The sequence below is a fragment of the Takifugu rubripes genome, chromosome 1 (assembly GCF_901000725.2).
Source record: "Takifugu rubripes chromosome 1, fTakRub1.2, whole genome shotgun sequence".
NCBI lineage: Eukaryota > Metazoa > Chordata > Actinopteri > Tetraodontiformes > Tetraodontidae > Takifugu > Takifugu rubripes.
The window spans coordinates 16,901,870-16,923,373 of NC_042285.1; the positions used below are offsets into that span (position 1 = coordinate 16,901,870).

General features: G+C 41.1%; 1 protein-coding gene across 2 annotated transcripts; it reads right to left on the reverse strand.

Moving 5' to 3' along the window:
- Positions 1-34: 34 nt before the first annotated feature.
- On the reverse strand, positions 35-16,946 carry uxs1 (UDP-glucuronate decarboxylase 1). Of its 2 annotated transcripts, XM_011608278.2 has the most exons (16): positions 16,783-16,946; positions 16,208-16,430; positions 15,198-15,225; positions 13,283-13,328; positions 12,798-12,841; positions 11,830-11,890; positions 11,150-11,330; positions 9,647-9,751; positions 9,231-9,290; positions 8,715-8,836; positions 6,986-7,105; positions 5,721-5,764; positions 2,780-2,840; positions 2,638-2,695; positions 2,293-2,396; positions 603-734 (listed from the first exon to the last, which is right to left on the reverse strand). In XM_011608278.2, exons 2-16 carry the CDS (start codon positions 16,296-16,298, stop codon positions 603-605), a joined length of 1,257 nt encoding a protein of 418 aa, XP_011606580.1. In that variant the 5' UTR covers positions 16,299-16,430; positions 16,783-16,946. The 2 variants fall into 2 exon arrangements, with proteins under 2 accessions (XP_003961782.1, XP_011606580.1); XM_003961733.3 differs by having other exon boundaries at positions 35-734; positions 16,208-16,945.
- Positions 16,947-21,504: the final 4,558 nt, after the last annotated feature.

Consider the following 21,504-nt stretch of genomic DNA (forward strand, 5'->3'; position numbering starts at 1 on the left):
TGCCTCTCAATTCCCCTTACAAAACCCACAAATATATAATCCACAAAATATTTTATTAAAATAACATCTGAGATTGATAATGCACATCTTGACATTTCACAAAGCAGAAGACAACAACGTCCTGATTCACACGCAGCGACGCTCCCACGGTCTGAGCAGGACTGGGCCGGTCCTGCGCCGCCACGGCGTGAACTGCTGACAGGGATATGGCACACCACCGATGGAGGACAAACTCAAGTGGACAGTCGGGCGCCTCACCCCTGGAGAGACACCCCACACACACACACTTCCCCACCCAATCACCCAATAAAATAGCTAAAATAAACTAAAAACACTGAAAGCACAATAAGAGCTGCGACTCATCACCAGGGTCGGGATTTCAATAGCAAAAAGCAAAAAAAAGCCAATCGGGTGTCTTTCCTCGAGTCCATCCAAAACACAAGCAAGGCAACTATTCTTTTATTATGTGGTTCTAGTTGTCCTTCTCCCCATAGAGGGTTCCCGGGGTGCCTCATTCACTGTATGCTGCAGAAGCTTCCAGGGCCGTCTGAAGGAGCTTTACTTCTCGTCTCTGACAAGTCTGTGCTGAGGGAGCAGGGACCTCAGTTGTGCCGTGGTCGGCCTTTCTTCATGCGGGCGGCTTTGGGTTTTGGGATGTACTGGTTGTTGGCCTGGTGCTCCAGTTCCCGGCTAAAATAATGGATGGTTTTATTCAACCCTTCTTCCAGTGGTACCTGCAAACACACAAACATGCACTTAAAGATCAGGGGACAGGAAGGTGAAGATGCGTGAGGCTGGGAGTGATCGGCCTCACCCCCCCCCCCAGAGGAGCCCATTAAAAAATCTGACAGGTAGAGGTTTTACCATGCTGATGACGCAGAGCTCACCAGACCTCCAGGGGGTTCCGTTTTAATTTTTTTCCCTCTATCTTTAAATGCACACGCATCATTTTAGGTGGGACAGTGGGATTATTTCCCTCATTTCTAAAGATCCTGAACCATTTTCCCAGCTGTGTCCTCAATCATAGTTCTAGAACGTGTGAGATGGTGAATTGCTCTGTCAGTCCACCACAAGCAATCAGCGGCTGAGACCCAATTGAAATGAAAGTAATCCTGCTGTGTCATTCTTACACAGCATTTTCTCTGATACGGGTTGAAAAATTGGAGAGGGTGCTCGAAGGGCCCCCAGGTTCACTCCCTCCCTCACAGGGGGTTCAGTCACATCCACCGATAGACCTCCAGAGACAGCGGAAACATTAAACTTATCCTTTTGCACAGAGTGTTCTGGTGTCCTGGAAGAGGGTGAAGGCTGACCAGCACCACTTGGTGGGAAGGTCATCCCACCACACACTGGCCATCAGGATGACACAGATGACAAAGGTTTCACTTCATTCACACGAGCCCATAGAAGTTGGCTGTAGAGGCTTTGCAGGACGCTCCCTCTGTAAAGTCTTTGGCCGATTGGGAGTCACAGGGACAGCCAAAAGAGGGCCATTAAAGCTGCAAGTGAAGCTGCAGAGAGAGCCACGAGGTGGCTGTGGCTGAAAGGGCAGATCCCTGGGTTGCTACTGGGACACAAGCCGGGTCTTGATCACCCCGGCTGGGTCGCCTGGGCGAGGGTGTATGATGGTGTGAGACCCGAAACACCCTATGAACCCAGGATACATCACTGATCACATTTAAGTCCATCAATCCTACTGTGTATATGAGTATGAAATGGAAAGTGCAACTGTTGAGATCAGATTGGAACCCTGTTCACCAGCTCCAGCACCTAACATCTTTACCCTCTACGCCCTGAATGCCAAATTAAACTCCAAAAACTCCAGGAGGGAAGCCAACACCCGCCTCATCCATCAACCTCATCAATCACTATGCTGAAGGAAAGAGTGAGCATCCATCACATGTATCAACAGGCGACAGTGCTGAGAGCCAGAGGAGCCTCCAGAGCAGGAACTGACAGCTATAAACACACACCCCGATCACTTCTCTTTAACCAACACGAGTTCGTTATGAAAAGTCATGAAGTGTGGACAAAAGAGGAAAAGAATCCTGCTTCTATAAAAGAATTAAAGAAGGTGATGAACTTGTGTAACTAACAGAGGGCAACCAGGCTCTCTGAAGCCTGAATACAGCTCAATTCCACCGGCAGCCTGGTCAGAAAACACCTCCAAACCCTTCAGCCAATCAAACAAAGAAAGTTTGTGTTCAGCAGACGCCCATCTGTTGCTAAAGCCGCAGGATGTTCAGAGCTCATGTGCAGGGCAGTATGGTGCTTCTCGTGTGTCACACATACCACGGGCTCCCATCCAAGCATCATCTTGGCTTTCCGTATGTCAGGTCTTCTCCTCTGTGGGTCGTCCTGAGCCTCTGGGAGGAACTGGATTTGACTACGGCTCACTGTGGTAGAGGGAACAGATTAACTGTGCATTCTCTTCCTAAACTGTGCTGTAGATACCGGATTTGAAAGTCTGCACAGCTGCAGAAATATCCTGAAAAATGCTGATTAAATAACAACATTTGGGTGGATAAAATGGCTTTAATGTAACTGTCAACAGAGGAAACGGCAGAGAAAAGCCCTTCTATGAGACTTTGGTGTCCTTTCAAACAATATGTGATGGACGTGGATGCGAGGACTTACCAACGAGACTTTTGATAAGACGAGCAAACTCCAATATGGTGTGTTCCTCTGGGTTCCCCTGAGAACAGATTCCATTTTAAAAAGTTCCTATTTTCACTGCACATTCAGTTGAAATTGTCAGAGCTGAAAAGGAGGCACTCACCAGATTAACAGGACTGCTGATGTTACTGTTCATCAACAGCACCAGACCGTTGACCAGATCACTGGGGGGAGAGAGAGAGCGAGAGAGAGGTTTTTTACAAAAATACTGTATTTACAGTTTACACAGGGACACAAGCCCTGTTCAGAACACAAAAACAACAATAAATAAATAAATACTATAAAACAGCGATACAACTATCCCACAAGGGGTTGTGCAAATTGTCTTCTTTAACAGTGCAGAGTACATCTTTGAGGTCATTTATCATTTTATAAAAACCAAACTCCAACCTCAGCCTACACCTAACGTTACAACGCCACACTGAGGCGGCCTCACAATCTCCGTTTTTTTCAATCTTGTTTTTTCTGTAGATGTAGATTGCCATCTTGGCTTCCCCACAAATACAATTAAGGAGCTGCCACTTGTTCTGAGCAGCTTTTTTGTACCCTGCTCCGTAGATAAAACTTCTGATAGAAAACATTTAGTTAAAACCATTAAAATCACCTTTTACAACATTAAAAAGTACAGTGAGTGGCTCACACTCACTGTATGCGTGAAACACCGTCTCTCGCCCTGAGCAGAACAGGCACTGCTCCGACACAGCAGGGTCGAGAGAGAGAGAGAGAGAGAGAGAGAGAGAGAGAGAGAGAGAGAGAGAGAGAGAGAGAGAGAGAGTGAGAGAGAGAGAAAGTTCTGCAGGCTCATCTCTTCTCAGCTCTGATCTGTAGCTTTGATGGCATCATGGATGCTGCATGCATTTGTTTTATGCGCAATCATAAAAACACAACTGATTTTCGATTTACTGTTTCATTACAAATCTCATTAATTTCTAGTGATTAATGACCCTGACATGACATATTGGAGCAGACGTCTGCATTTTCTAATCTCCTTACTCCGGGCTTAAAGCCAGGGTCAATGTAATAACGCGCATAATATGTCGACCGGAAAGGGGGCCGAATTAACCTGCCGGAAAGATGCATATCGCCACCTAGTGTTGAAGAGAAGGACATCTTCTCATCACTTATCCAACAGTCTCCATCCCATGTGAACTACAGTAGGAGGAACAAATTCCGAAATTAGGGCAAAGTCCAAATAGCTCCATTAAACTGTGTGTGTAGACATACTGAGTGATGGAGAAGGTCTGAATTAAGGTGAGACTGGTGTTTTAGTTCCTGACAATTTGAGTTTACAAGAGTTTTACAAGAAGCAAAGAGCTGTTGAAAGCAAACTGCTGCCAAGACTGCAGCAGACGATAACAAGCAGCTCTGATTTCGTCCCTGATGAAATACTGGCTCCCTCTCACAGGTGAATGTCGAGTCCACACGAATCAACCAGCAGTGAATTCATAACACTGTGGAAGCGCCTGAATATTTAATATTGGTAAAAAGGTTGGTGCATATATCAGAGCATTTATGTAAAAAGAAGCCAGCATGCTTGGCAACTTCCAAATGAAAATCTCAAAAGCAGCAGCGTGAGTACATTCCCCTCCATCAGGGCTGTTTAATGGTAAGTGTTTAATGTGAAGGCCCACAGGTGCAGATTCAGAACACTATAGCGAGAGCAGCTACTTTAACAGACCACCAGACACGTTCCGTAAGGCTGCTCATAGTTTTAAGATTTTCCTTGTAAATTTTTGCCATCAGTGGTGGGAAAGGTTCTGGTGATGTAACATTATGCCCTTAGTCATTCTGCAACCGTTTGAATACGTCTGATGAAACCTCAGTTTTAAATGGTGAGAAAACAAATTCTGAGGAAGTGAGAGGTCATCATCGATTCTGGCCTGATGTCTTTATTATGCAACGTCTGAACTATTATGTAACTGTATTTTCAGAAGGCTGTGCAGAGTATTAATGCGCCCTCAGTCAATAATGGTGAGGTAGTCAGTTTCTCAGAAATAAACAGGAGCGAAGCAGGTTGTTAAAGGTGTTGATTATGTCTTCTTCTGTAGTTTTCTGAGGCCTCACACCACCCACCGCCCCAACTCTTCTGCACTTTTCCTAGATGTGGGTTCAAAACCTACATAGGAAGAACTGTTGTGCAGGCTCACACCTTATGGAAGTCCTCTCAAGGCCTCCACACATTTACTTGGTAAGAAGCAATTCAAAGAGAGTCTTGTGACCAACAAATGATTTCACCTCCATGAACTTGGAGACCAATATTTGCATTTCTAGTGAAATACAGCTGATCTCCATCCATCTGTATATGTGAGCCAGGCTGGTTAGTGTGTCTCAAGAAGACCGCAGCAGCTGGAGGACAGTAATTGTACCTAAGGCATCAAGACATGAGGGTTCTACTAACATCTACCTGATGTTTGTGGAGGAAACAATTGACCCAATATATCTGTGACAGCCCTCCGATTCAAAGGCTTTATTATCAAGTGATTGATGACTTTTGCCCAATAACTGTATAAAATTGGTCAAATAACATTAAGATGCTCCTGTCGCCATATAACCTTTGTGGGTTTATGTTAGTCCGACAACTTTGTTCAAGGAAAACCTACCTGCACTGACATTGCTTGTTTACGCAGCACAAAGGTCACACAGCAAAGCGCCTGAATGTGTTTTTAAAGATATACAAGTTCTTCAAATACTCCATGTCTGTCTTCTTCCAACTGATTAAATTTGCACCTTCGTAAAAACCAAAACATATCACACCACAGACACGCTCTATCGGGCAGAAAGACGAACAACCGTTGGTATTTAATAGCCAACATCAAAGTCTGAGCTGATGCGATAGCACGCCACGTTACTTAGAGTTCACAAATCCAACAACATATCGATATCCACACATGCACGCCTTTAGTATACTTCAAACAGCGCATGGTAAATTAAATCTGTTTTGAACAGAAAATGTCTTGTTCCTTAACACAGGCACAGATAGAACAGGGCGGAATGGTTCAGAGTAGCAGGTCTGCAGCCAAACTGGAGAAATCTGGTGTTCTTACCTGACATACTGAAAGGCTCTTGTTTGGGACCCAGTACCATACACCTAAAAAAAGACAGGAATCATTATTTTTGCATAGTACATGCAAAGTTCTAGGTATACTACTAATTTATTCTTATTACCCTCTACAGAATGTGTAACTCTTGCATCAAAACAACAAACATTCCAGCCACTTTATTAGCTACATCATGCCAGTAGAAGGTGGGACCCATTTTTGGATTCAGAACTGCCTTAATTCTCCATGGCAGACTTTTAACAAGGTGTTAGACACCTTAGCCACCACATATGGTCCACTGTGGTCATAAAGGGCTGGACCTTCTCAGCAACACTACTCAGGAAGGCTGCAGCTTTAAACGATGCTCAGGTGGTACAAAGGGGCTCAAAGTGTGCCAAGAATATATCCCCCACACCATTACACCACCAGCAGCCTGAACCAGTGATATGAGGCAGGATGGGTCCATACTTCCATGTTGTGTTTACTGGCGCCTTTCTCTCATCTGAAGCAGCCTGTCCATTCTCATCCACTCATGTGTTGCTCTCATTTTCTCTTTATTTTGATCCATTCTCTGTCAACACTAGAGATGGTTGTGTGTGTGAAAATCCCAGTAGATTAGCTGTATCTGAAACACTCAGACCAGCCCGTCTGGTATCAAAAAGCAGCCATGTTCAAAGTCACTTGAGTGCCCTTTCTTCCTCATTCTGACTCTTGGTATAAACTTCAGCAAGTTGTCTTGACCATGTCAACATTCATGAGATGCTCTACCAGTGCGTGCAGTCATACGCCTTGTTTTAGATGTTCTCCTGGCATGACTACTGAAGATAAATCTCCCTGGTGTACCCAATTACACGCTCTGGCTGGAGAAACATTTTCCCATTTGAGCCACAAGATCTGGTGAGCATTCTAATGAGGAATGATAATTATAAAGATGGGCACGGCCCAGTGGCAAACTCTACAAACACGGAAATTAGACAGCCATGCTCGTCTCTGAAGTACACGAGTGAAAAAACAAGTAGACATGAATAAAGAAATAAGGCCATTTTCACCAGGAGAAACACAATAACATGGAAAATGATTTATGTTCTTGTTACTATTACAGTCCTTTAAATTGCAGTGCCCATTCACATTTGATGTTAAACTCATTCAAAATATTGCATAAACATTAAGCATAAACCAACTTGCATCCATGTCGCCTAATCATGTTGATGCTGAATAAAAAGCTCACTGTCAAAGTGCTTATATTGAAGGGAAAAGCTGTAAACACATACAGTGAGAGGTTCCCCCTGCAGAGCCTGCAGGATAAAGTTGCTGACGACACGTCCGTCGTTCATATGCATTCTGGATCCAAATGTGTTGAAAATTCTTGCTACTCTCACCTCTACTCCTTCCTGTGAACAAAAAACCAGATGTTGGAGATCTTTAAACTACTCACTCTGTTCTGCCTTGGTTTTTGTAATAATGTTAAATATTCTGCCTCTTACTATGCTTGATAGTCAACACCAAGGTTGAGTTTGCAAATAAATGCTGTAGTTATTAAGGAATGTTACGGAGTCCTGTTCCTTACCAGCTTAGTTACCCAACGCAAACGCGTCATGTATTCAACCTCACCAATAATCTACTGTACGTACATCATAAACACATGTCATTGTATGCAATTTTGATGTTACAGGTGCAAACAGTACATCACGAAAACAGCACGAAAATCAAGCTGTAATTTGTGCGACTCTAGACAGAAGTGAGACCAGCATGCAGGAGAGAAAAGGCTCCCATCTGCCGAACAAAGAAGGAATGAGGTCATCGGTGAAGACCTATTCTATAGAAATGCATGACTTTCACTCCAATACAAGGCCTTCAGCCTAATTATATTTTTTATTATAACCAGAGAGGAACTGTGAGGCACATAATATGAATAAAAACATAAAAATAATGGAGAGATTTTTCCTCCCATTGAAAATGCATTTCAGTGAATAGAACGAGCAAATGTATTCATTAGGAGGAACAAATTTGCATTCTTGTGAAGGATCAGGACACAATGGGGACGACATGATGAAGAGGCTGCCAAAGTGGTGCAGGCATCTGTGTGTGGGGGGGGGGGGGAGTGTATGAAGTGCATGTGTGCATGATCATGCAAGCATATATGTCCTTGAAGATATAATCCGATGGATGTAGATGAGTATCGGAGCTTAAGCAATGTGATCGCCTACACTAATAAAGTATAAGCAATTTACCAAATAACATCTACACACAGTAAATACACCCTTACTAAACACAACGCCAACAGCCTTACTTCACATGACACAAACGGCATTACTCATCAGAATTTGAATTTTGACAAATAATTATTTGACAAAGTGAAATCACAACACCTAGAAAATAATTCCCAAGTGTATGATAATATTTCAATAGTTTCAACAGGAAGTTAAAGTGAAGTCATACTGCATCACACAATGATTACCGGTAGGTGAAATTTGTGAAGGCTTCTGGTTGAGTGTATCCAACATTCATGAGTTTTGTAATGTTAATGGATTTGATGAAATGACATTAGATGTTATGCGTGATTGCTCCGGTCTTATGTAAACCACTGAGAGTTCAATATTGAAAGGTGACCTTTCCAAAGAAATGTCCCAGCAGGTGTGAAAAAAATAATGAGCAGCTGAGCAGGAGAAAGAGACAAAGCAGATAAATAAATATCACCTGCCTGGAGGAAAGGCAAGAGAAGTCAGTCATATCTGATCATCAAAGGCTGGTGTCAATCAACTCATAATAGCAGAAAATTCAGCTCTCAAGAACAGGCGGCTACTTAAGAAAAGCCAGAGCTTGTACCAACAGAAACGGTAGTGAAGGTTCCTCATCAAAACTAAACCCAAACTAGAATGATTTAATAAGGATTAGAGTGAAGACAGCACTCACTTTAATTAGGAGAAGTTGATCAAAAGACGTGGAAATACAATGAAATGATAGTGCTCTGATTATTCGCACCATGAACGATGGCCATACCTGTTTCATGTAGGCATAACACATGGTCTCTGCTACACGTTTCCCCTCGTCATAACACGCACGAGGGCCGATTGGGTTCACGTGGCCCCAGTACTCCTCATTTTGTGGGTGTTCTTCTGGATCTAGAAAGCAAAGTAAAAAAGAAGATAAAATTAAGTACACAGCATGCAGCTGTCTGGATGAGAGGGGGTGTGATGGGATGTAATTACTGCTTTTATTAATATCAAATTAATTCACTGCAGTAGGCTTGAAACGCATTACAATATTACAGGGCATCAATTCAACACTGACGCTTACAACTCTAATCAGAAACAGGTTTGGAGACAGTAATGTGGGTCTGAGCCACAGCTTTACTGTTACCGATTCTATTTGCTTTAATTTAGTAAATTCATTATTACAAGATTAATGCAGACATCAGCATCACTATTTAAGGTAACCTGGTGTATTCTTAAACTCAAAAAGCAATCCTAGATCTTATTTCCAAAGCCTTTAAAATGACTGTCTTTTCTTTTTTACCTCCATAAACCTCAGAGGTAGAGGCCAGAAGTAGTCTGGCACCCACACGTTTAGCCAGGCCTGCAAGAAATACAGATAAATCAAAAGATGATATATATATATATGAAATGACATTGCTTATAAAAAATATATTACAAATACTGTACCGCTGCCAAAGATACAGGATAACAATAAGAAAACGGTCTCACAAAAAAAAAATCATTGTCAAACATTAAATTACGTTTTACCAGAGTGACATCACAGTTTCCTTCATGGTGAACTGGTGGCTTCACTCTTAACCAGTGAAATATTAAATCAATGTTAATGATTATTTCTGAACATTCCTAAATGCAGACCACTCATGTGCAGCACATTTAACCTGAGCAGTGTAACAGGGATACACGATCAATAATCAATCAATGCACTCATGTACTCACCAAGCATGTTTAGCGTGCCAATAGTGTTGGTTTTGAGGGTTTTGATGGGGTTGTACATGTAGTTAGGAGGAGAAGCTGGAGATGCCAGGTGATAGATTTGATCCACTGTATTTAAAAAAAAGGTGAAAATATAGCATCTTCTATTTCACAAATGTTTCCGTAAAAAGCATTTTTGTTGATTGCTTCTTTTGAATAAGAGCAACTTCTTTCAGTTGGTGCCAAATTTTAGAACTTATGACTGTGAATGAGACTTTAATCAGCATTTATAACTTGGTTATAATAGTAATAATAATAATATACTACCAGTAAATAGTTGGCACCACAGCAAAACAGGTCAGAAAACAACTACACAACTAAGATCAAAGGTCAGCTGGAATAACGCAGGCATTTTCATGAGAAATCTTGGAAATTGATATTGATTTATTCACCCTGACCTTTACTGTCAATAAATGATTCACAGTGTTTAAGGATTTTAATCTGACTATCAAGTAGGCAGAAGAGTAAAGACCAGGAAGAGGAGCGCTGCAAAAATACAAGAAAGGGTCTAAAACCTTTGACACAAGGCCAAAAATAAGAATCAGATGAAGCAGCTGCAGCAAAGAATGTGGTGAGGAAGACAAGTGCAATGCTGTTTACTTCCAAAAGAGACCAAGATTTAAGTACTTTTTACAATCAACTAACTGATGTTTCACTAGCTGAGAGCACTGATAGAAAAGATGATGTTCAGCTTGTCATTTTGAAATGACAGAAGAGTTATTAAGGCTGCACTACAGCCAATGATGTGTGACACTAATTTGCATGTTTGTACTTCATGGATATTAACAACAGACATCTCAGCCTCATGTGAACAAAAACAGTTGTTCCATCAGTTAACAAGGTGAAAAGACTGAATTATTATTCCCAGTCGACCCTGTGCACCGCCTGGATGGAGTTTGCTAAATGCACCAATGACTTCCGCTCTGTGCTGTTTTGATAGAAATCAACACCTTGAGAATTCGGAGCCGGGGGGGGATCTCTGTCATGGTCAAATAAAGAATGGGTCGAGTTTAAATCCAGCTGATTGAAGGACGTCCGGACAGCGTAGAGGATCTTAATAATTCTTCTTTAAGAATGAGGTCAGGTTGAGTTATTCTAAACTTCTGGATTGGTTTCCAGTCTGGAGCTCTACATTTTTTAATTTGTGTTGGACAGGCCAGGATTCAATTGTCTTCTCTGGATCCCACTCACAGAAGGACAGAAAAATGGGTATACCAACAGAACCTCATTAATAATAACCTGCTTCTGTCAAAACTGAAACAGCAAAAAAAATAAAATAAAACACCTTCAAATGTAATCTGCGAGGCTAATCATACACAGCAGCAAAACAACAAATATTTTTATCCATCCAAAATGAGGCCATGCTAATAGCAAGACAGAGACATAGCTGTGTGGCAAGCAGAAAAAGAGTCAAGTCTCATTCAGCCTGCAAGTTCAAGCCAACCTACCACTGTTTGACTGACTCACCCTCAATATACAGGGGCTCCACCACATCATGGTTAATGAGCTCAAAGTTCTCATGGCCGATCCAGTGCTCCACATTTCTCTTCCTTCCCGTGAAGAAGTTGTCCACCACTGTCACCTCATGACCGTCCATCATCAGCTTGTCAGTAAGATGGGACCCCACAAAACCAGCCCCACCAGTGATCTATTGGAGGAAAGAGCAGCTTTTTTCATGTTACATTTGTAAAAGGCACAAAACAACCAAATCAACCTGTATTATCATGAGAATCTGAATTTCTATTCTATGACACAGGCTATAGTCTGATCTAATCTGTAGCATTTATTGCTTGTTTATCTGTGCGTTTACCCAGTCATGTTCAAAATCACGTTTTGAAACACAGAGGGTAGTAGGACAAAAAAACACACTGTGTTGCACTTTATAAAAATAAAAAAAACCAAGATCACCAAGAACTACAGCATCTGTGTACATTTTGGCTCCATCTTATTGATCATCTACTCTTAACCAGCGGCAGACGTGGACAAAATCTGTGTGTACAATGTGAACAATGTGTGCAAAGACGCATTGTTCGAGCACAAAAGGCAGACCCATGTTGTGTTGAAGTGCTTCTTCTCTGTTAACAGTAGCATTTCAGACATTGCACACAGAAGATTGTGTATGCTTAAATACAGATGTTGCCTCATACCAAGATTCTTTTGCGGTCCTTTTCTGACAGGAATTTCACAGGTGGATATTTCTGAGAAAGGCTGGAGGGAGAGAAAGAGAGAGAGGCGGAGGGGATGAGGATGAGAGGGTTAAAGAGAGGGAGAGATGTTCAATGAATAACGTGTGGATGAAGGGAAACATACGGTGGAAAAAACATCAATTCACATACTAAGCAACAAACCAGACTTCTTACACAATTATCTTAGATTGTCATCGTTTTTTCTCTAGAAATGTATTACGCACTTCCACAGGCAATATTGTGCTGATATTAATGCCCAATTGAGCACAGAGGTCAGAGACAGACTGCTCTATTGAGGCTGTCTTGCTCTGCTGCTCCGCTTTTGTCACACTTGTGTTACTAACGGTAGGACGGCCATGGAAAGTTCCCCTTTAATGTGACCAAATATAGCTGTTGATTTGTGTACCATCAGGAGAACAGACACAGCCACATCATAGTTCTGTCAATGGTCTTTGTAAACCTCCAGTTGGTTTTAAGCAGAAATTGAATTTAATAGCGGTGAAAGGTACAGAAATGCGTTGGCATATTGCTGGGCTGTAGAAAAGCACGTGGCACCTGGGACACAAACAAAAGGCTTTCTACATTTGCTTTAAGGTAAAAGGTGAGGAATTTAATTAACCGTGGAAAACTCAATTTATCTGCTACTCTGCACCACAAAGAAAAAAACATTACATCTTCTAAAAGAATTGCCAGATTTGTCTGTGTAGACTTAATCATTAAGGTCAAACCAGCTAATGGTGTTACTGGCTGTCAGACAAAAAAGGGTTGAATTCAAGGAAAATTCATCCAAATAGGAGCTCAGTAATACTGTCAATACCATTCAATGTGACGGGGGTGTGACTTACTCCACTTTACTTTTATGATCCAAGAACTTTTAGGGAAGTAACTGAAACAACGGCCACTGAGTATCACAAGCAATAGATACACACCTTTGTTCCAGATCACGGATCTTTTCTCTGAGAGGCGCCACAGCCTAAAGACAGTAAAAACAGCTTCATTTTGGTGACAGCAGACAGTTTTACAAGGACCAATCATCTATGCAGGACAAGCACTTTAGGTTATCACCCATAGATTGCTGCTTCCTTAAACAGCAACCTTAAACAAACAAAGCTTCACTATTATAGCACGGCAGTTGGCTTAATAATTCACATCCCATAGCGTAAACAACGCTGGTGCAAGCATCATGTGCATAAACGGGAATTTTTTTTGTAAAAAAAGAAAAACATTAAAGATACTATAATCACTTCCTGTAAGGTTTTCTTTCCTTACAGCTGCGATCAGAGAGGACGCCCCATGCATGTTTAAACATATATGGGACATACAGTATATGTGGACCAAACCTATGCACCATGGCATGCTAATATACAGTACATCTCCCCAGATTATTGGATAGGTTTATTCAGATCAAACACACCTCGTCAATTCTCTGCTCAATCTTCATTTCTCCATCCTGGATAGATCTGTAAAAAGGAAAAGAAAAAGAAAATGAAAGGAGGGCTGAGCCCGCAGGAGGAACAACTGCAAATACAGCACTTCATTTTACGTCAAATGTTTTGATGTAAAATACTATTATTAAAAAAATAGATCACCAATCTCAATGTCTATTGATGCCATTTTCCAGCATCTTGATTGACGTGCAGCAGTGCAAAGTACAACAATAAAACCAGCTGACAATCATGTCATCAGTGCTGCAAAATCGAGACACACACAAACATCTTTCAACTTGTTTCTGTCCAGCCACAATATAAATCTAAAATTAAATGATTGCTTCCTCCACCGAGGTAAAACTGGATTAACCTTCAGTCTTCCCAGTGCGGACATTTTTTACCCAAACTGAAAATGAGTTTTTTTGCATCAGATTTTTTTTTTTTTACCAATAGTAAAGTACCACAATACAACTCAACATCTGAAATCAAATAAACACACACTTCAATACATTCTATCCCCAGTCATGAGCGGATTTTAGACCTGACCGTGAGAAAAAAAACAGATATCATTCAGAAAACCGTTTCCAACACACCTTCAATATGTCAGGAATCTCTAATATATTCAACTCCTCCAAATCCCACAAAGTGGACGTATCACCACCCACAAACTGCTCCGTGTGGCTTTGACTGATAAAAAGATCTGAACTTGCTGCGTCACTGCAGCAGTTATTTTCACCCATCCTGGCTCTGCAAACAGGGGTCACAGAAGAGCAGTTAAGTCCCCTTGGCCTCAGCAACCCCTCCTAGCTCCAGTTCTGTGAGGTGACCTTTCACCTTTATCCTCTTTACACCACCTCTGACCTTTCATCCTGTGTGCCATTGGAAACAAGCAACTCCGCAGTGGGAGTAATAAAATATCAATAAGCCACTGGTTGATTCTTCTGACACACCATGGGAAGCTGAAGATCTCATTAACTGGCAAACAAATGCAATTCGAATAATTGTTTGACATTTTTGAATTTCATTAACTGACCCCTCTAATCTCCCTCCTCTTACTGTGGAATTTCTATTTTCCAATTATCCTCCCCTCCCCTGTGTTCCTTAGTGTTTCCCATCAGGTTACGCAGGTGGATCTATAAGGGTATCTGTAATCCTCTCACCTATTTTTGCTAGCAACAAATAAACAATCTTAAAAAAAATCTCTGGAGATCGATCAGACACATTCTCCTTATGCGTCGGAAAGATAACCAGTAAAATCAGGCTTTGGCAGAAAGATGCTCTGATGTTAGTGAATGTAAGGAAGCATGTTAGATTTTTTTGTTAGGGAACTGCAGACCAAAGGGTGCTGAGGTTTTCAAGAAAGTGAATGTGAGCAGGTGAAGGTTGATTCAATTCTACTGAAGGAGGCGACGCCAAGAACAGCAAAGCCAAGGCAGGCGAGGAAGAGGCCTCGCCTTGAACTGGGGCAAAGAACAGCTGGATGGAGGAGATTTCATGTGTAAATCCAAGGAAGCAGGTAAATATTTGGATTTCAAAATTGAAACAAGCTGGATGAAAATCAATTATATGAAGGCTCCAGAGGTTAACCAGCTGCTTAAGTTCTGGATTTCAATATATTCTGCTACAGGTCCAGTCTGACCTGTCAGGACTGTTCATTAAACTACCAACCACCAACAAGCAGAACGGCTCATTATGATAAACGCATGTCGACCTATAACTACTCTTACTTAAAAACAGAGCCAGTCTTAAGCCGAGCCACCGTCACCGAGATCTATGCATCCATACGTTATACCGTATATATTCTCATTTAACTGCTTTCAAAATTAGTAATTACTTAGGAAACAAAACATACCACACATTTGATTTTAAAAGATGTTGGGTGGAAGAAAATCATGACTGTACCTCATGTTTGTGTATGTTCCCCACACAGCTAGAAGAGAGAAAACAAAAGATAGAATTATGAATATACAGTAAACACATGGGACGGGGGGGAATCGTTGCAGCATGACTAAAAAGAAAATAATGAAGTAGGTCTGGCACTTCTGGTTGACGAGGGACACGATCCTGAAAACAATGCATTTATTGAAGATGAAGATTCCAGCTGGAATCAGGAAACAAAAACATTTCTGAGATTCTTTCTGCCCAAATCTATACAATTACACTCGATGCAGATTTAACAGGGTTAATATTGCCCAGGTTTTATTGGGTCAGCAACACCATTGTATATCTAGAAGGCACTGCTGACACAATAAAGTGATTTACCGGTAGTAGAACTGCCCAGTTCAGGACGCTTGTGATTGATTGACTAGACGACAATAAAACCTCACTCTTACAACCCCCCCAACCCACTTGTCTACGGAAACTTGCACCACATCCATGACAACACTGACCTGACCTCCAAAACATTCTTCCAGACCTCTTTGCAGAAGTTTAATCATTCACAGCTTAATTATTTTATGATGTCTCCTTATTTTTTTTTATCATTTTTATGTCTTATCTCAATGTTGTCTCTCTTACAATGTAAAGTTTCTTGTAATGACAATCAAAACACATTAGCAAAATTAAAAGAGATTTAATACGACAGCAGCCAGTGACTAAAGAAACCAGTGTGGCAGAAAAAAGGATGTTGGGATGATAAAATAGGTAGCGAGACTATCAAAGTTATTATGATGATGTCTTTTGTAGCATCCCACCCCCCATGAACAAGATGTCTGGATTCTCTCTGCACAAGTTTAGACCTCAGCAGCCTTCGTCATAGCAACAGTAACAGAGCAGATCCTCCAAGGTTTGTTCCACTGCCCCCCACCCCCACTGTGTTGTGACTCGTTTGCAGCTGCTTAGACAGGAACAACGTTGCTGTTAATTTGCCGATTTGGTGAAATGCATTAATTTACACCCAATTATCTACTTACAGGCAATGTAGGCGATTAACGCAAGGGCCAAAAGTATCTTCATCATTCTTCTGTTTAATCCTGATATCAACCAGATGACCCGCATCATCATCCACTCGATCGATAGAACCAGGAATCCAGTGATCCGCACGTTTAGGTCCAGCTATAACATTTTGCCTCGCAGCTCGTCATGGCCGAGTTGATGTTCCGAGTTTGTGCGCTTAAGTGAGCCGACTGTCAAAGACTTGGGTAAAATAAAACAAGTATGACAAAATAGGCAGGCTCGTCCACATACGTCAACACCGAGCGGGGAGAGTTTACGTGGCTAGCAGCCAGGTAGCGGAGACTATCAGGTGGAAAAGGCACTCTGTGTAATGTCAACATTCAAATTTACGGTCTAATTTGGGGGAAACAATCACCCTCTACCAGAGTAAATCATTACATTGACTGCGACGTCATTATCCAAGCAAATGCTAAGCCGTAAAAAAGTTAGCCAGTGTCCCATAAATAACACCGAAGTCAAATAGTTAGCGCCACATTAGCAATTAGCTGAAGCTAGCTAGCTCGCAACTGGCTAGTCTCGCAGCATAGTTTACCTCCGTAAATAGATTCCACTCAAAGCAAAATAAATTAATCCCACACCAGAATAACATTAAGGTGCCTCTTAGGGTGATTAAATAGATATGCATTTAAGATGTAGACTGATGTACACATGACGGAGATAGGTTGGCCGATAAATAGATGAGCGATTATTCAGAGCTCGATTATCAAGCCTTGTTCTTCCACGGAGGCTGTCGTTGATTCAAATTTCTATATGGTTTCTGTTTTGTTTCATATAAAGTCCTTTGAAATAATGCAATCCCGAGGTTTGAATGGCCACTGAATCGCGGCTAAATGCATTCGAAGAATTCAGTATCCAATTCTGCTTTAAATTCGCACAACATTTATCTTGAAAACTGAGACAAAGACTCATTCATTCGGTCACACAAAACTTTCCACTCTCCGCAAACCAAACCTCATATAAAACCTCACTGATATTTACCAGGACTAGATTTTACATTCCAAAAATAATTAAGGACATTCGTGCTCTTACACTGCTTCATTATTTCAAACAGCTTAGATTTCAACACATTACTCCATAAATGTGCTTTGACTGTCCCACATGTTTTGAATGTTAACTGCAGAATTACGAACTGAGTTGAGAAGATTAGACTTTTAATTAGACTCTTAATCTGCTTTAGCTCTTTCTTTTAGATTCATAGAGGAGTATTTCCTCAGTACATTACAACAATATTTACTTAAGGAACTGCACAATACTTCCACCACTTATGACTATTTTTGTTATTTCTTGTACCATTTATTTTAAAATCAATTTTCAATTTTCATCGTTGTTTTATTTTTTAAATTTAGTTCATTATTTAATACATTTTATTTAATCCTTGGTTTCACATTTTAACTTATTGAAAGACTTTTTGAATCAGGTAAATCAAGAACAACTTTCACAATATCTTACATATTAAATAATAATTGTTATTCATATGCCACGTATTACTCGTTACGTTCTAAAGACCTCGGCACTGGGCTACACAGGAGTACGAGTAAACAAGAGTAAACAAAATTCCATCTCCTCAGATAGACACGCATCAAGACACACAGTAGCTCAGGCATTAGCACCACATAATGACATGGTTGCACAGGCAATTTTGTGTAAATTGCCTGTGTATATTTTTCCTGTCTGCAAGAAGAGGATCATTTTGTCAGTGCCTTGACCATCCTGATTTCAGGTCTAGGTGTGATCTCCATGTACAGTTCAAAGGCCGTCTACCGGGTTAAACGCTGAGTTTTAGTGTCACCCCTGCGGTTATTGGAAGGTCAGATATGAATCTGGTGTCAGCAGAAGGCTGAAATGATAGAACGCTGTATATAACAAAAGGCATTAATATCCCTAATGTGTCCCTAAGAGGACACATACGGGAGCAAATACTATGGATTATAAAGGATTTAAAACAAAAAAAAGCACATAAAATTTAAAATTACTCATGTGTATTGAAACCTGTAAAGGAGACATTGTCAAATCAAGCCTCATCTGCCAGCTCTGCTAGCACCTCTGCTAGCACCGACCTTGAGAAGGAAATTCATGCTTTTATCAAGTTCCAGCTCGACGAAACGCTCTGTGGATTATTCAGCCTCCCCTGTGATGCCTCCAGACTTTACAAAAATGGAACAAAAATGTGATCACATCATCCACCACCCTCTCCATTTTCTCCCTGTGTTTTATAATAGAAGGTTAGGTTATGAATTTTGTTTACAGAGTCATCAGTTATTGCATTTTCATCAGTATAACAGCTCCTCTGCTTTCCAAGAGTGGAGCTGCTACAAATCATTCTTCCCTGTAGCAGCTCAAGAACTCTGGAGCAGCTGTAAATAACCTGGCCCTTTCAAAAATCACAACATTAATATAGTATTTGTCATCAGTTTAATGTTGTTATTATTATCTAATTAATGTTTAATGAACTTTGGATGTTGTAACATGTTATATAAGTACCCACTGATGAGTGGTTGATAAATTAGAATACAGTAAATAGCAGTTTATGAATCCTTCATTCTACCAAAGCAAAGATAGGAAAATAACAGCTGTCTTTGTGTGTGTCAGTAAATGCTCCACTTTCACAATCTTGACCCTTTATTTGGGCAAGATTGGTGTCATTAATACTGGAGCTGGAGTTAAGACCCGACTGGAGAACAAGAAGGATACAGATTTTCAGAGAGGTTTGTTGTAGCGGTGATAATCCAAAAATAGAGATCCCAAAATCTCCAGGATCGAAAAACAAGAAGCAATTCAACCAAAAACAATGACAGAAACAGTCAAAACATGGAAAATTCAACTGATAAGACTGAGTGCAGGAACACAAGGAAGCGGCAGGCAGCAGCAGATTGACAAAGGCTGAAAAACTCAGGTACTGAGGGAGTGGCACAGCTTTTATATGGGAGGGAATTGGGATTGGAAGTCACAAAGGCTTTTTAAAATGTAATTTGAAAAGGGCCACAGTGCAAGTTTCTACATTGGGGCAAAAGCTATTTTTCTCCCGTAAATCGTGGATCCTAACAAAGGTTTTTTTCCCCCATCTCCTTTGTGAGATAGCATGAAGCTGACTCGCAGCTTGGGAGAATATTAAACATGTCAGAGCCGAGGTCACCATACTCCCCATAGTCCTTGCAGATCTCAGCCTCACACTATAGGCAGCCGTGCCTCATTAGCCAGGCCTGCTCCGGTAAAATTGTGAAATTTGTGAGAATCTGACCAAAATGTGGTCAAAAATCAAATCAATCTTTATTTATATAGCGTCTTATACAATCAAAATTGTTTCAAGGCGCTTTCCAGAATCCCAGGGCCTGACCCCAGACAAGCAACGGTGGCAAGGAAAAACTCCCCTTTAACAGGAAGAAACCTTGAGCAGGACCAGGCTCATGTAGGGGGACCCTCCTGCTGATGGGGGGCTGGGTAAAGAGAGAGGAGAGAGGAGATGAGAGGAGAGGAGAGGAGAGGAGAGGAGAGGAGAGGAGAGGAGAGGAGAGGAGAGGAGAGGAGAGGAGAGGAGAGGAGAGGAAACCATGACCCAGTGGGGTGACAGAGGGCTGTCAGGTGATCATGTTTCCCGGCAGCCTTAGCCTATAACAGCATAGCTAAGATGTGACCTAACGATTAGACGACCCCCTAAGTATGGTAACTTGTCTATCTATGATAGTAACTGGAACTACAGAATTACTAACAATAAGCTTTTTCAAAGAGGGAGGTTTTAAGTCTGATCTTAAAAAAAGAAACAAAACAGAAGGTACTTCCCACACTTTCAATAGCTACAAGTATTTGACTATCCACTTTTGGCAACCTTGACAATGGTCTACATGTCATCCTACTCCTCACTCCTCCCTGTTGTTACCCCTTCAAATACAGCAGCAGTTACACTCAAGATGGAAGTCCTGATCGTCTTGTTGGAGTTGAAGGCAGGTCGCTAAAAAATACTCATTGCTTTAGCTCCACCACGTTTTCATATGAAGTGGTATGTTTGAACCTTTCATCAGAATTCAGAGCATGATGATAATTCAGATACTTTGTCATGACTTCTGGCCCACTGGTGCATACGAGAGGACCTTCCTGAGTGTAATTCTTGTGTTTCATTACGGTTTTATTCCACTTTTGGGAAAAATCCACACGCATATTCTGAAAGATGAGAAGTCTTGGAGCAGCTATAAAGAGATCAGATCTGCTCAAATTTATTATGTTTATTTTAAGCAGTTAAGTTTAGCAGAGGGCTGTTTTTATGATAAATCACAAAACAAAAAAAAAGGAGCATAAACTGAAGAGAATTACAGCCCAAACAGGGTTGAACAGGGTTTGATTTGTATCCATATTTTAAAGTTAGATTTGTGATTTCGCAACAATGCAATGTAACTTTAATATCCGGACACATTTTAAATCTCTTTGATATTCAAGAGTTTTCACATTTCTCAGCAAAGTTATGTGCAGTGGACAAAAAGAAGCTTCAATCCAATACAACAAATCATTTTGTGATAAATCGCCACTAATTAAGAGACATACTGTCATTCCATTTGTCCAATAACAGTTCAGTATTCGGTACAATATTAATAGGCAAACAGTAAAGGCTATTGAGGCAAGAAGCCACTTTCACAGATATAAATGAAAGCTGTCATCTGGTACTCCAGTTCTAAACCACAAAGCAAGTACCAGTACTCAGTACTCAGAATAACGTTTTAATTATGTGGCGTTGAACTACACACACTCGGTTGATTCAAATCAATTTGACTCGTGAACCTCAAAGTGATTACGAAAGCACTGAGGTGAAAGAGGAGCCCCCCACGCCTCTTAACACAAGAAAAAAATGCAAGAAAATAGCAATCAAGGTATTTTGTGGTAATCGCTAACAGATGCTCACCAATTGACTTTTCTCTACTCACAATATAGGGATCGGGGTTAAGTAGATTAATTAACAAATTCAGTGATGTTTTCTTTGTTGATGTACTACCGTGCTCCTCATACGTAACTTAATTATTGATTGATAATTAGCATCATGTCTAGCTTCTTGCATGCAGCCTCAAGGATGAACCCTCAGTCTCAGATCTCAAACTGTCTCTGGATTATATCCGGATGGATGCAGGACCACCAGCTCCACCGTATCCCTGGTAACACTGCTCCTGTTTTTCCTGACCAACCAATCCATTCATCTCAACGCTGACATCAACAATGGCACCTTGTCTCCGGCTTTTACCAAAACAGTTTGAAATCACCGAGTCACAATTGA